Here is a 15,779-nt window from a genome sequence, read left to right as displayed (position 1 = left end):
TACTTGATAAAGGTTTACCTAAAACCTTTTGGCCCGAGGCCGTTAACACTGATGTGTATTTGATGAACAGGTGTCCAACAAAGGCAGTATGGAAAAAGACTCCATTTGAAGCTTGGAGTGGAAGAACACCGTCGGTGAACCATCTTAAAATTTTTGGATGTGTTTGCTATGCTCAAATTCCTAAACAAAAGAGGACAAAGCTGGAAGAAACAAGTGAAAGATGTGTCTTTATTGGCTATAGTTCCATGTCGAAGGGCTATAGACTTTACAACTTGAAGACAAACAAGGTGATCATTAGCCGGGATGTTGTATTTGATGAGAATGCTTCTTGGAATTGGGAAGAAGACAGAATGAAGGAGAAAACAGTCCCTGCAATCATATTACAACAACAAAATTCAGCAGCTGAGAATGAGCAACCGGCTCCATGTACACCAAGTTCCTCATCCTCTCCAAGTTCACCAAGTTCAAGTTCATCATCTCCCAGCTCAACTCCAATAAAATTAAAGGATTTGAGTGATATTTATGCAAGATGCAACTATTGTGTTGTGGAACCAGAAAATTTTGATGAAGCAATCAAAGAAGATGTTTGGAGGAATGCGATGCAAGAAGAGATAAATGCCGTTGAGAAAAACAAAACATGGCAGCTAGTTGAAAAGCCAAATGAGAAAGAAGCTATTGGAGTAAAGTGGGTGTACAAATTGAAGCATAATCCAGATGGGTCAATTCAAAGAGCCAAGGCTAGATTGGTAGTAAAAGGCTATGCACAACAGCCTGGAATTGACTATTGTGAAACTTTTGCCCCAGTTGCAAGATTGGATACTGTACGAACAGTTATTGCATTAGCAGCTCAAAAAGGGTGGAACTTGTACCAACTTGATGTGAAGTCAGCTTTCCTGAATGGAGAATTAAAAGAAGAGGTATATGTGCAGCAACCTCAAGGCTTTGTGACTAAAGGCCAAGAAGAAAAAGTTTACAAGTTGAAGAAAGCTCTCTATGGGTTGAAACAAGCCCCTAGAGCATGGTATAGTGAAATTGACAGCTACTTCAGTCAACAAGGATTTCAAAGAAGTCCAAGTGAGTATACCTTGTATGTGAAACATCAAGGTAAAGATGATATCCTTCTTGTTGCCCTTTATGTTGATGATTTGGTGTATACGGGTAACAACAAGAAAATGGTTGAAAATTTTAAAATAGAAATGATGAAAAAATATGAGATGAGTGATCTTGGCTTGCTGCATCATTTTCTTGGTATTGAGGTTTACCAAGATGAATATGGAGTTTTTATTTGTCAAAGGAGATATGCTGAAAATATTTTGAAAAAGTTTGGCATGAAAGACTGCAAACCTGTTGACATTCCTTTAGTGGTGAATGAAAAATTAAAGAAGGAAGATGGTGGAAGATTAGTAGATGCAAGCATGTATAGAAGTTTGGTTGGAAGCTTGTTTTATCTAACAGCTACACGACCCGACTTAATGTTCGCTGCTAGTTTACTCTCAAGGTTCATGAGTAAACCGAGTCACTTGCACCTTGGAGCAGCAAAAAGAGTTCTAAGGTATGTCATGGGAACCATGGAGCATGGAATCAGGTTTGAAAAGAGTTTTAAACTCAAAATTAAAGGCTATTGTGACAGTGATTGGGCTGGAAGTGTTGATGACATGAAAAGCACTTCTGGTTATGTGTTCAGCCTGGGTTCAGGAGTAATTTCTTGGTGTTCGAAGAAACAAGACACTGTAGCGCAATCTTCAGCTGAAGCAGAATATATGGCAGCTGGTTTGGCTACACAACAATCATTGTGGTTGAGAAGAATACTTGAAGATATCGGAGAAAAGCAAGAAGAAAGTCTGCTGCTTCACTGTGACAATAAATCAGCAATAGCCATGGCGAAGAATCCTGTTTTCCACAGTCGAACAAGACATATTAATATAAAGCACCACTTCATTCGAAGTGTGATCGAAGATGGTGATGTGCAGTTAGTGTTCTACAATTCAGAAGAACAACTTGCAGACATTTTTACCAAAGCACTACCAAGAGGAAGATTTCAACAACTTAGAGAAGCAATGGGAGTTAAAGAGCAACACATTAAGGGGGAGTGTTAAAATTAATGTGTTGTAACCACCACTATGAGTAAGCATTATGAAAGAAGTGCAAAAGAGTTGTAACCATCATAATATAATTACTGTCTTTATTTAGAGTTATGTTAGAATTGTATCATTAAGATTGAGAGAACCAAAGAGTCCTCATCTTAATTAGCATCTTATTGTCTTCTAAGTCAGTTTTGATTCAAGCCTATATAAAGGCTTTGTAATGTTAAGAAAGATATATCAGTTGGTGGTGAATTCAGTAAAATAGCATATTCAAAGCATATCTTCCACCAGTGGAAGTATAGTGAAAAAAGTGTCCAGTGCAGTTTTAAAGCATATCTTCCACCAGTGGAAGTATAGTGCAAAAAGTGTCAAAAACCAGTTTTCCTCTGCAGAATTCTGTAACACTATAATTTATAACATACCACCTCTAGAATACCACCAACAATTTCTTTTCCTTACAAATTGTTCTATTTTATTAACGATAATGACTTTATATTTACTATTGGAATAGGGCATTTATTCTTGCCAACTATACTTATCGGCACCGTATTATCGCCTAGTTGGCAAGGGAAAAGTGCACAACACTGTGGGAGATTTACTTCACCATAGACCGCTCCCGGATGGACACCTGAAAGTATCAGTTGATGTTGTATTAGATCATGATACGGTGCTACCGGTACCTGACATGGTCTCAGAGACAACATTGATGCGAGATGCAATAGGGTCATTTGTTGCATGGCCCTCGGAGCTCATTATCATTGATGATGAGGTATATTCAAAACCATTATGAATCATTTAGTTTTCGAATGTCAATTCTGCACCGTTACGTTAATTATTTTTTACATTTTAATTTTAGACTACTCCTACAAAACCCGCAATTAAGGGCAAAGGGATTTTACAGGAGGAAGAGTCTGTTGCATCACTAAAAGAGGTACATTTAAGGTGTTAATATATAATTTGAATCTAAAACTGCATGATTTTATATTTTATCGATCCTTATATGATTTTTAGGCATCTGCTCGGGGGTCACAACAAGTGACACAGGACGTTCGTAGCGTACCACCTAAGGGTCCTCCGAAGCAAGCGGCAAAAAAAGGTGGTGCTTTTGTGGCTCGATACCGGACGACGCTCGGAACACTTGTTGATATGTCCGATTTGAAGGAAGGTGCTCTCCGTCAAATCAATATGGAGGAAGGTATCTTTGGTGTTGAATTCATGTCACATATTGCAATAGATGACTTGGAAGAGATTTTTACGCAAGAACAACTAGGCGTCGCTAATATGCACTCGTACATCCGGTAATATTCACTCATCCGATATATTATTTAATTAGTCGAACAATTTATTTACACATTATGTTTATTATGTTTTTCACTCATCCGGTAATATACACTAATATGCACTCATACATCCGGTTATTCACTAATCCGCTAATATGTTTATAATGTTTTTATTTAAGGTTGTTGCATGACAGAGTGTTGCGCGGGACTGCATTGTCAAACAGATTCCGTTTCGTGTCTTCCGCCCATTGCAGCGGAATGACAATTGCTTCGGAACCGGAATCAGTTAGACAGCGCTTAGTCGATAGATTCATGTCATCCGGCAATACAGAAAGTCTGATTCTTTGGGCGTATAATACCCGACCAGTAGGGTTAGTTTCTCATTCTTGGTTCATTTAATCTTTGTTTCTTTTGCGTAGCAAAATTTTCATATAACCTATTGTTTTAATTTATAGAGCACACTGGTTGTTGCTTGCTATCAACCCGATAAGAGAAGTTGTATATTTTCTGAATTCGGTAGATGGTGAGTGGAGCAATTATCCGGCTATGAAGGAAATTATTGATTTGTAAGTGGGATCGTTCTAAATATTCTTGTATATTTATATATTTAATTATTTGTGAGATTGATCTAAATATATGCTTTTATATTTTTGTTAGATCAATACAAGTGTTCTGAAGTCAACGAAACGCACAGGTATCCTGGACTAAATCAAACAACATTACTTGGATCAAAGTGCAGGTACATTATTTTTCACAATTTTGCTTATAATATTTATGCTACTTGATAAAACAAGACAACTATAAAATCTTATTTGTTTTTCTATGTAGTGTCCGATACAGCGGAACAGTTCAGACTGCGGATACTTTGTTTTGAGGTTTATGAAAGAAATCCTTCAAATGAATCAATTAGAGATTCCAATCACGGTATGGATTTATAACTTAATTAGATAACTTCTTATAATTTATTACATTTAACTAAATCATTCATATTATGTTTTTATTCTGTAGTACTTTGACGAATTCTGTGCTGCTTCTTACACGAAACTTAAGTTGGAAGAAATCAAAGAGGAATTGTGTCAATTTTATATTCATCAGTTATTCATGTAGTAGGATTTGTGTCGATTTGAAGAGAATATTATAGTACTCTAGGATATATGGTTACTAACTTTGTTCATATTGTTGCCAATTAATATTTGAAGTATAATATTGTTGATGTTAGAGATTTAGTTTGATTGACATAATGATGTATATATATAATTTTGGATATTATAATGGTATTATATTAGTATATATATAGTCCTACCTATGGTTGAAAATATATCGTCGAAAATATATTACAGGTCAAAAATATTACAGGTTGAAAATATATTACAGGTCGAAAATATTACAGGTCGATCTGGGAGGCTGAAATTATAGGCTGCACTTTAAAATATCTCATTTAGCAACGACAGCGCTTTTAAAAAGCGCTCTTAAAGGTCCACATACGAAAGCGCTTTGTTACAAAAACCGCTGCCAAAGATTAAAAAAAAGAAGAAAAAAAAAACGCAACCTACCAAAGCGCTTTTGGAAAAGCGCTCTAGTAGGGGGGCTACCAGAGCGCTTTTTCCAGCAAAAGCGCTCTTATAGGGGGTCTACCAGAGCGCTTTTTCCAGAAAACGCGCTCTTATAGGGGGATCTACCAGAGCGCTTTCTGTAAAAAGCGCTCTTATAGGGGGGTCTACCAGAGCGCTTTTTCTGGAAAAAGCGCTCTTATAGGAGGGTCTACCAGAGCGCTTTTAAAAGCGCTTTCGTTACCTAGGCCAGCGCTGGCTTTGGCAGCGCTTTAAAGCGCTGTTAAAGGCCAAAAAAAGCGCTTTTGTTTGTCTTCCGTGTTGTAGTGGTTATTATGTACCATATTCATTCACAAGTATTTGGATGCAAGATGGTACACCTTGGCCTGGAAACAACACCAGAGACCATCCAGGAATGATCCAGGTAATTTTAATTACCTCCTGATTAGTTACGCATTTCGTTCATTTTAACTACCTTATTAGTTGTAGTTCACAATGTGAATAAACAACGCTAGTAAGAGTGAGTCACATTCTAAGCTATAATGTGAATAAACAACGCTAGTAAGAGTGAGTCACATTCTAAGCTATAATACTCTATACCACACTGGATTATACATCTATTTCAATTTTTCTGTTAAATACCAACAACATAACCGAATAGTCCCCAATAGTTTGATTGAGAGCATATTTTCAGTGTTGAAACCATTTCTGGTTATTCATTCCAACGAATCTTCGTCGAAGCCAAAGCATTTCCAACGCAAGATCTTCTAGTATTCTTCATCATCCTAATTTCCTTTTCTTTCAATTCTTTATGCTTAATCAATGGAAAGTGCATGTTTTGATCATACCCTTTTCTTGTTCACTTCTTGAATCTTTTCAACCTTCTACACTTTTCTTTCCATTAAACGAAACTGTTTCTCATTTAGATGGAAAAAGAATGTTACAGTAGTAGCTAGTATAGTGGTTTCTGCTGTTGTTCTTGATTTCTTGAATTGAACCATATTCTATCTGTTACAAAATTAATATTATAGAAAACTCATTGCTTTTATTAAATGTATGTGTGTATTTACTTTTCTGAATATCATTATTATTATGACTGTTAAAATACTGTGTCTAACACTCTTATTATTATATGATGATATTGAAGTGTTTATGACTCAATGCATCATTTATTTGGTGATTTCATTCTATGTTGGTCTAGAAAAAAAATTAAACCCTGGTTTTTATGTAGGACAAATTTTGAGTAGTTATGTGGAAGAAAGTGATTTTGAACAAGAAAATGCTGGAGAATCAAGTGGTATTGTTGATGATGAAGTAATAGAGAACAAAGATAACAATGAACCACCAATGGTTCAGGTTCCGCTGCAGCCACTTCCCATTGATTTAATTGGAAATACAATGAAGGTTGGAATGAAGTCAAGGAAAAATGAAAAACTAGCGTTAACATGGCAAGTGATGGAATACAACCTAGAGTTATTTGTTAATATGGCAATGTTTCAAACAGATATGGAGAGAAATCGTGAGATTGAAATGATGAATAAAACTGCTGAGGCGTCCTCTAATTTAACTTTGTAGCAGATTTTATAGTAACTTGTTCTATAAATTTGCATTATAATTCAAAATATTCTAAATTATAATTTTATTTTTATATTATGGTTACATAGTCACATTATAAAAATGTTTTAGATTTTTATAATGTTTCAAAAGTTTATAATTTTTTTTTAATTTGAGATAGAAATTACCTGCGGATTTACCTGCGGATTTTAGTTTCCTGTGGATTTACCTGCGGAAGTTTCCTGCGGATTTACCTGCTGAAAATTTCCTGCGGATTTACCTGTGGAACTTGCTGCCGAAAATATTACCACGAAGATTTTAGCTGGGGACAAAAAATCGCAGGAAAATCCGCAGGAAAGTTTCCTGCGGAAATTTAGCTAAAATCCGCAGGTAAATCCGCAGGAAACTTGAGTATTTCTAGTAGTGTGTCTCTATAATCTCATACAACTTATTAAAACAAATGGTAATGTGTACTATATAATTCATTTAGTTTGGTAAGTTCTTCTAAGTAGTCAGACAAGTATTAATATTTGAAAATAATTTCAAATAAGATTTCTCAAAATTCCCCAAGATTATCTATCCGTTTGATGCATAAGAATATGTGTTAGACAAGTTTGTGTAGCAAAAAAAATTGTTCATGTAATTTGAAGAAGCATCGAGTTATTATTTTTTTCATTTTTTTATAAAAGTTTTGAGAATGCTTAAAGAAATAACACCAACTATTATTTTACATAGAATATTAACAAGAAGAATGGTGTACTCATGGTTGTATGTGTTGATCTTTGTTGAGTTCGACCATGTTCTCATCTCTCACAATCACTGGTTTTTTCCCTTTGTAATGCATTGCCACCATCAAATAAGCCAACAAATTGATACCACTGATAACTGCTAGTATCCAATAGAACAAATCCAATTTGCTTTTATTAAGATCATTCCTTAACCATCCTTTTTCTTGTCCTCCAGTCGTGGCTATAATAATCTTAACCAACGCAGTACTCAACCAGCTTCCGATTCCGATCTCACACAAAAACATTGCACTACTAATACTCTTTGTCCCATCAGTTGCCTCATCGTAGAAAAACTCCAACTGTCCCACATAGGTAAAAACCTCAGAAGCGCCAATTAAGATAAACTGCGGCGACAACCAAAAAACACTCATGGTATGCAGTTGCGGGTAGTGTTCGCGTCTTGTCTTTTCAACTATTGCAGCTAAAGCCATAGAGATTGTCGCGAGGAAAAGCCCAACACCTATCCGTTGTAACGATGTGATACCACGGTAGTGGCCAGTAAGTTTTCGGAGAATTGGGATAAAGAATCGCTCGTAGATGGGGACAAGTATGAGGCCATTGATGGCACTAAAAGTGGTAACAGAACCTGTTGGGATTTCGAAGTTACCTAGTTTTCGATTCATGATGTTGGATTGACTTATAAAAAAAGATGACATTTGAGCGAAAGAAATTGAAAGTGCAATGGTAGTTGCCCACACCGGAAGGATTTTAATGATTGATTTGAGTTCTTCAACTTGTGTTACTGTACATACACTCCATCTATCATTAATCTCGTCTTTTGTAGTTACAACTGCTGCTTTGTCCAAAAACCTACAACATTATTTTTCACAAATATTATATATACACAAAAATTCACTTTTTAAATTCACAGAAGAATAGTTGATGTAACTGATCTATATATACATAGGAATTTGCGCTCTTTAAGTTGTTTAGAAAATATATGAACCAAAGCCGCATATTTAAGTAGTAACTTATTAACTAACTTGTATTGTGGAGTTCTCTGAAGCTTACGAGCACCAATAATATCAGATTGTGTTGTCTCGACTTCATAGAGATGAGTTTCCTTTTCTACAACCACTCCTCTTCGATGATTCATTAATGCAGCTACAACAACCTGAAGAAACCTAGTAAAAGGGCTTCCCATTGGCTTTTGAAAACGATAATAATTAATACCAATAGCTAGAACAAAGATAGATAAAATTGTAGTAATTGTTGGTATTCCAAAACCCCAACTCCATCCTACTTTCTCTTGTATATAAACCAATAAAGTAATTCCAAGAAGTGAACCAATGTTGATTGCAAAGTAAAACCAATTGAAGAATGAATATTTCATTTGGACTTCTTTTTCATCTCCTTCGTCGAATTGATCAGCTCCAAAGGATGATACACAAGGTTTGATTCCTCCTGTACCTAAAGCAACGAGGCCAAGTGCAGCGAATAAGAATGACATTTGAAATTGACTTGCTTCTTTGTTTCTTTGTGGGCGAAATGTGTTGAAGGAGGCTGAAATTGTTAGCATAAACATACCCTGCAACATAATATACAAAATAGTGAATAATTGAATCTTTTGAAATTACAAAATAACAAAGTCTCAATTTGAATAGAAAATTGTTTGATGATTTAGTTAATTCTTGAACATCATCAAACAAAATCAATGAAAAATAAGGAAAGTGAGAACCAGTAAGTAAATTTTAGCTACCACGGCATAGATGGAAGAGAAAGTAATAATGGTTTTGAAGCGACCCAAATAAGCATCTGCTAGAAAGGCTCCAAGGAGAGTGAGTACATAAGCAACTCCAATCCAGTCTGTGACATGAGTAACAGAATCTGGTATCGTTTGATTCATTTCACTAACCAAGTAACGGGTCATGTTCGCTGCTATTGCCATAAACGCCACCCTCTCTATCACCTCGTTCACTGAAAACAAAAACATCAATAAACATTGTAAGCATTATCTCTACATTGTGATTCTAACATCAGCAAACATTGCAAGAATTATGTTTACATTGTGATTATATCAAAATATTGTGTTCATACTTATGATATATGGAGCAGCCTTCCATCCTCCTGTTGTTTGTTTATCAGCAATTCTACCATGTCGATCCACGCGATCATCGCTTACCTTAAATTCCATCTCCTCCTGTTACATATCGTGTAAAAAATTAAGAATTTGTCATGTAGACTTGTTTGAACTTAGAAAATTTTCAAGTTTTCTTTTACTATAATCTATTGTCATAGTTGAACAATTGATTTTCATGTTGCTTCAGCCATAGATTATTCAACTATCACAATTGATTTTCAAGTTTTCTTTTACTATAATCTAATGTAAAATGTTGATTGGTGTGACAAAATTTATTCACCGTAATCTAGATAAGTAGATTTATATTGAAAAGCCAGAGAGTTTCAGTGATAATGGGATAGGAATGTTAGTTTTCAAGTTGAAGATGTATTTATATTGTTTAAATTGACTCCAAAGCAGTGGAACAAATAATATGATTTACATATTTTAGATTGACTACATTAGATTAGATTAGATTAGATGTGAGTATGATTGTTGTGTTTATGTTAGGAGCCTTGATGCTAGTTCTTTTATTTTCCTTTTATATCACAATGATAATATGTTAATCACTACAAATTATTTACATGATGTAAATGAACTGAAAATCTTGTTGAAAAAGGAGTTAGACATGAAAGACTTAGGTCTTGCCAATAATTTTCTTGGGATGAAAATTCATATGAATAAAAGTGATATACTGTTATGACTATCTAAAAAATGTTATGATTAGAATGTGTTAGATAAACTTAACACGGGTAGCAAGAAGGTTGTGATTACTCAATTGGAAAATCACTTTAAGCTCTAAAGATTTGTTATGTTAGTGTTGTTGGTTGTTTATTGTATTCTATGGTTTCCTTAGACCATATTTAGCACAAAAATTAAAGTTTCCAAGTTTATGTCTAAACTAGGTAAGTGTCATTGGGAATCCATCAAATGTATTTATATATACTTGAAAGATATAAGAGGTTGTGGTGTCATGTGTTAGCAATATACATGGTACTCCTTTGATTATATGATATGTTGATTAAAATTATGCATAGGATATGGATGATAAGAGGCATACAATGGATGCATATTTACTCTTTCAAATGGATATATTTGATAGAAATAATCAATTTAATCTATAGTGTTCATGTCTACAACTAAACCACAATAGTGACAATTGTTGTCAAAGTGGACTTATGGGTCGCCAGATTGGTTAGGGAATTGAGTGTTGAGCATGATGGAGTTCAATTGCATTATGGTAGCTAGATTATAATTTATTTGACAAATAATCAAATGTATTATACCATGACCTAACATATTGATATGAGATTTCACTATATCACAAATTTACTTGCATATGAGTTATATTTCCATTTATGAGCAATAAAGGTGAATATCACAACACACACATACACACACATACACACATATATATATATATATATATATATATATATATATATATATATATATATATATATATATATATATATAGTTGAATTCAAGTTAGACTAAATCGATTTTCGATTCTAAGAAAAATATATTCATGGGGTGACTGAAAACGTATTCCTAAAGAGAGTCAATCTTGCATGTTTAAACATCCTCCTTCCACCAAGAGATTAACAAATTCAAAATACAGACAAAAATAATATACATTAACTGTTCTCTTAAGCCAACTAATTGATAGCTATTAGAGGAAATTAATATTTAGACGAGTTTAATCAAGAGGATCCTTTGTCCCTTTTTTTCTTTTGGTGGTAGAAGGCCTCAGTAGTTTTATCCAGAGGGTAGTTTCTTTAGGTATTTTCCTTCGGTTCAAAGTGGGTACGTCAATTTAGTGGTTTCTCTCCTCCAGTATGCAGATGACATTGTGATGCATGGGAAAACGCCTTTGGAGAACCTATGCACTATTAAGGCCATTCTTAGGAGTTTTGAGATGGTGTATAGGCTTAAGGGGAACTTTCCTATGAGAATTATCTTTGGAGTGAATGTAGGAGGTTCCTTTTTGGATTTTGTGGAGAGCTTTATGCTCTGTAAAGTTGGACAGCTTCCTTTTAAGTTTCCAGGACTCCTAATAGGCGCCAGTCCAAGAACACTCCAAGGATACACCATTTCATTTTATCTGAACGAAAAACATATGAAATGAAATGGGAAGAATAATACTTACTGTGTAGATTATGAATTCTGATCCTCTTGAATGTTTGTTTCAACTTTCCACTCTGCAACACTTGATCTTCTTCTTTTTGATAAAATATTTATATTTCTACATGAGTATGTGAAATGCTTGTACTTTTATAGCAGTGTGTTATTAAATGATATGAAAACTTTTAACATTTTTGGAAAAAGCTTTTTGAAGTTAAACTTTTCTTCTTTAGAAGAAAACAGTGCAGACATAGATAAGCATTGATTGAAACTAGATATGAATTTGACATCTCCTTTAATTTTTGTAAACTGTTTAGAAGAAAAAGAAAAAAAACTCTTTCGGGTGTTAAAGCTTAAAGCTATAACTAAGATTTTACGTATTAGTGCATTGTGAGTAGGGTTGTTCAAATAAATCATGGGTTCAACGGAATCGTTGATCTACCGAATGTAAAATAATCAAATCATTACTTAGTGAATCAAACTTATATTTTATTAATGGTTCAAGAATCAAATCGTTAAGCAATTAATCAATTTCTAATTAACTCGTAACTGAACAGTTTCTTACTTTAGTTTTTAAATTGAATTTTTTTATAAAATAAAAAAATTTAATTAATTTTTTTTATTTTAAAAATAAAAAAAAAATTGTTTTTTCGAAAATAAAAAAAAAGTCTATTATTTCTGAAAAATAAAAAAATTCAAATTTTTTAAAATAACAAAAAATCAATTTTTCCAAAAGAAAATAAAAAAAGTCGATTTTTTACAAAAATAAAAAAGTCAATTTTTTTACAAAGAATTAGAAAATTTGTTTTTTTTTAAATAACAAAAAATAGATTTTTCCGAGGAAAGTAAAAAAAAAGACGCTTTTTTACAAAAAATAAATAAGTCAATTTTTTCGAAAATAAAAACATCGGTTTTTTTTAGATAACAAAAAATCGAATTTTCGGAAGAAAATAAAATAGGTTATTTTTAAAGATAAAAAAAAATCGATTTTTTACAAAAAATAAAGAAGTCGATTTCTCCGAAAATAAAAACGTCATTTTTTTCCGAAAAATTAGAAAAGTTGTTTTTTTTTTAATTGTTTTTTCCGGTAAATTAGAAAAGTCGATTTTTTTTCAAAAATAAAAAATTGGTTTTTCCCCAAAATAAGAAAATTAGGTTTTTTTTCAAAATTAAAAAGTCAATTTTTAAAAAAAAAATACAAAAAATTCAAATTTTTGTGAAAAAAAAAAAAGTCGTTTTTATTTCCGAAAAATTTTTTGGGTTATTTCGAAATTAAAAAAATCATTTTTTTAAAATAATAAAATTAAAAAAAGGTTAATAGATATTTTATGAAAAACAATTTAAAACCAAATATAACTGTTTGATTTTTTAACAATTGGTTTAGTTTGGAAAAAACGGTCTTCTAATTGTTTGGTATGGTTCGGAATTAAGAACAGTTATATCAAACCAAAACATTTGGTTCAATTCAGTCCTAAAAATCATATAGGGCCCATTAACACCTTGGATGGGAGGTTGGACAAGGTGGAGGAAATCAAAGATTATGTGGCGAATCATTTCTCAAAAAAATTCGAAGAGGAGGAAGGGATGGCGTCGTATTTGGAAGGAATTAATTTTGATCGTATTAGTGAGGAAGACAAGATTTGGCTTGAAAGACCTTTTCAAGAAGAGGAGATCAAAGAAGCTTTAAGGAGTTGTGGGAGTTCTAAGAGTCCGGGTCCGGATGGATTTTCCTTTCTTTTTATTAAAAGATGTTGGTCTTTTTTAAAAGAAGATTTCGTGAGATATTTTGATCATTTTTTCGAAGGAAATGAATTGTCGAAGGCGGTTACTTCTTCTTTTTTGGCGTTGATTCCGAAGTCCGCCAATCCGCTTTCTTTGGATGATTATACACCGATTTGCTTGGTGGGATGTATGTACAAATTCATGGCGAAGATGTTGGCGGGGAGATTGAAATCGGTGTTGAATTCTTTAGTTTCGCCGAATCAAAGCGCTTTTGTGCCGGGTAGGCAATTGCTTGATGGGGTTTTGGTGGCTAATGAAGTGGTGGATTTTGCCAAAAAAGAAGGTAAACCTTGTTTCCTCTTTAAAGTTGATTTTGAAAAGGCTTATGACAAAGTTTCTTGGAATTTCTTGAGACAATTATTTTTGAATATGGGTTTTGTTGGAAAATGGAGGAAATGGATGGAGTTGTTGGTTTTTAAAAGTGACATGTCGGTGGTGGTAAATGGGAGCCCCACTAGAGAGTTCTTGGTGAAGAGGGGGTTGAGACAAGGTGATCCTTTATCGCCTTTTCTTTTTGTCATGGTGGCGGAAGCGCTTACGAGATTGGTTAGAAAATCCATAGAGATTGGAGAGTATGAGAACTTTGTGATTAATCGGAGGTGTAGTGTGGATTTTCTACAATTTGCGGATGACACCTTATTAATAGGGGAAGGGTCGTGAAAACACATTAAGGCGGTTAAGATTGTGTTGAGAGCTTTTGAGTTAGTGTCGGGTCTTGGAATTAATTTTCATAAGAGTAAGTTGATCGGGATTAATGTTTCTTTGAACTTTTTGGAAGCGGCTTCTTTGTATCTCTCTTGCAAAATAGAAAGTAGTAATTTCTTTTTTCTCGGTATTCCAATCGGATTCAATCCAAGGAGGGAGAGCACTTGGAATCCGCTTTTGGAAAAGATGAAGATTATTTTGATGGGGTGGAAGAATCGGTTTTTGAATCTTGGAGGAAGAATAACGCTTTTGAAGTCTATTTTGAGTTCACTTGCCATCTTCACTATGTCCTTTTACAAGATGCCGGTTAAAGTGGTGAAGGTTCTTACTAAATTGCAAAGTAATTTTTTGTGGGGAGGGGTGAACGAGAATCGGAAAATTCATTGGGTTAGTTGAAAGGTGGTGACTTTGCCTTATTCTAAAGGAGGATTAAATATTAAGGATCTAAATGATTTTAATCTTGCTCTTTTAAATAAGTGGAGATGGAGAATTGCTAATGGGGGGGGGGGGGGGGGGGGGAGGGGCGTTGTGGTTGGATGTGTTGAAGGCGCGTTATGGCGATTTAAGCACGCAACTTTTTGGTGGCGGGGTCCTTGTTAACAAATCTTCCTCTTCTTTTTGGTGGCGCGATATGCTAAAGGTTGGTAATTCTTCTTCTTTTCTTAAAGATCCGTTTGTTGAGCGTTGTTGTTTTAAAGTGGGCAACGGATTTAACACTCCGTTTTGGGAGGTTGCTTGGCTTAATGATGATTGTTTGTCGGAGGTTTTTCCGGAACTTTTTGCTATTTCTTTGTTGAAAAATGTTTCCGTGGCGGGTATGGGAGGGTGGAGTGATGGTATTTGGAAATGGGGGGATTTGGGTATTTCGGAGGAAGAGGTGGTGGAGGAGGGATTATTTTCTAATTTATTAGAATTACGGAATCTCTTGGATTCGTTTGAGGGGTGTAATTTGGAGAAGGATGTAGTGAGTTGGAAAGATGGGACGGATAGGGGTTTTACGGTTTCATCTTGCTATGGTCGGTTTGCTTCCCGGCGTATTCCTTATGGTCCTAGCAATAGGAATGACGAGGTTTTGGAAAAGTTATGGAAGATGGAGGTGCCTTTCAAAATCAAGGCATTTGCTTGGAGACTTTTTGTGAATAGGCTTCCAACCAAAGATCTTTTGAAAGATAGAGGTATTGCTTTACCTATATCTAATTTATTATGTATTTTTTGTGGGCTACATTTGGAAGATAGAGACCATATTTTTATCAAATGTAATGTAATTAAACTTGTTTGGAAAGATATTGGTGAGTGGATGGATTATTCGGGTTGGAAGGAGGAAGATTGCATTCCGCTTTTTATGGAATGGATTGCCATGAGTCGTAAGAAAAGAATTAAAGTAGACAAATTGGGGGTGTTATGGTTGGCCACTTGTTGGACTATTTGGTTGACAAGAAATGGCGTTTGTTTCAAAAATGATGAGTGGAATGTTAATGATATAGTGTGGAAAATCAAGACTTTGGTGTGGAGATGGTCTTTCTTAAGAGATATTACTTATTCCAATTGTAACTTTTACGATTTTTGTAAAGACCCGGTGTCTTTTTTATCGTGATTGTAATTGGTTTGTAATATTCCGAATTTGTGTAACAAGGTTGGAGAACCCTTAGTTCTCTATTTAATATATTTCTTGCTTACACAAAAAAAAAAAAATAATAAACTGATAAATAGGTATGCTGTACGATGATGTACCATGAATAGTCTAGTGGCAACCATATTATTTTGATCTGTTCTTGTGTATATATTTTTATTTAGTGATTTTGCATGTCAGATTTCTAGTGTGCAATTCAGGAATCAGTACACCTTACAAAAAA

General features: G+C 34.1%; 2 protein-coding genes and 1 long non-coding RNA gene across 3 annotated transcripts; 2 read left to right on the top strand and 1 right to left on the bottom strand.

Annotated features, from left to right (window-relative positions):
* The first annotated feature begins 5,243 nt into the window (after positions 1-5,243).
* LOC131660212 (uncharacterized) lies at positions 5,244-6,486 on the top strand. The gene is made up of 3 exons (XR_009300764.1): positions 5,244-5,338; positions 5,609-5,684; positions 6,146-6,486. It is a non-coding gene; the product is annotated as an uncharacterized LOC131660212 (long non-coding RNA).
* Positions 6,487-7,228: 742 nt separating this feature from the next.
* On the bottom strand, positions 7,229-9,390 carry LOC131657500 (protein NRT1/ PTR FAMILY 8.1-like). Its single transcript, XM_058926889.1, has 4 exons — positions 9,294-9,390; positions 8,956-9,173; positions 8,240-8,784; positions 7,229-8,066 (listed from the first exon to the last, which is right to left on the bottom strand). The coding sequence occupies exons 1-4, from the start codon at positions 9,388-9,390 to the stop codon at positions 7,229-7,231; spliced, it is 1,698 nt and encodes a 565-aa protein (XP_058782872.1).
* A 5,167-nt stretch (positions 9,391-14,557) lies between these two features.
* LOC131657498 (uncharacterized) lies at positions 14,558-15,520 on the top strand. The gene has a single exon (XM_058926888.1). It carries the CDS (start codon positions 14,558-14,560, stop codon positions 15,518-15,520), a length of 963 nt encoding a protein of 320 aa, XP_058782871.1.
* The last annotated feature ends 259 nt before the right edge of the window (positions 15,521-15,779 follow it).

Source organism: Vicia villosa, linkage group LG3, assembly GCF_029867415.1.
Source record: "Vicia villosa cultivar HV-30 ecotype Madison, WI linkage group LG3, Vvil1.0, whole genome shotgun sequence".
Classification (NCBI taxonomy): Eukaryota; Viridiplantae; Streptophyta; class Magnoliopsida; order Fabales; family Fabaceae; genus Vicia; species Vicia villosa.
The sequence above is the reverse complement of the archived record's forward strand: the minus strand, read 5'-3'. Positions and strand labels throughout refer to the sequence as shown.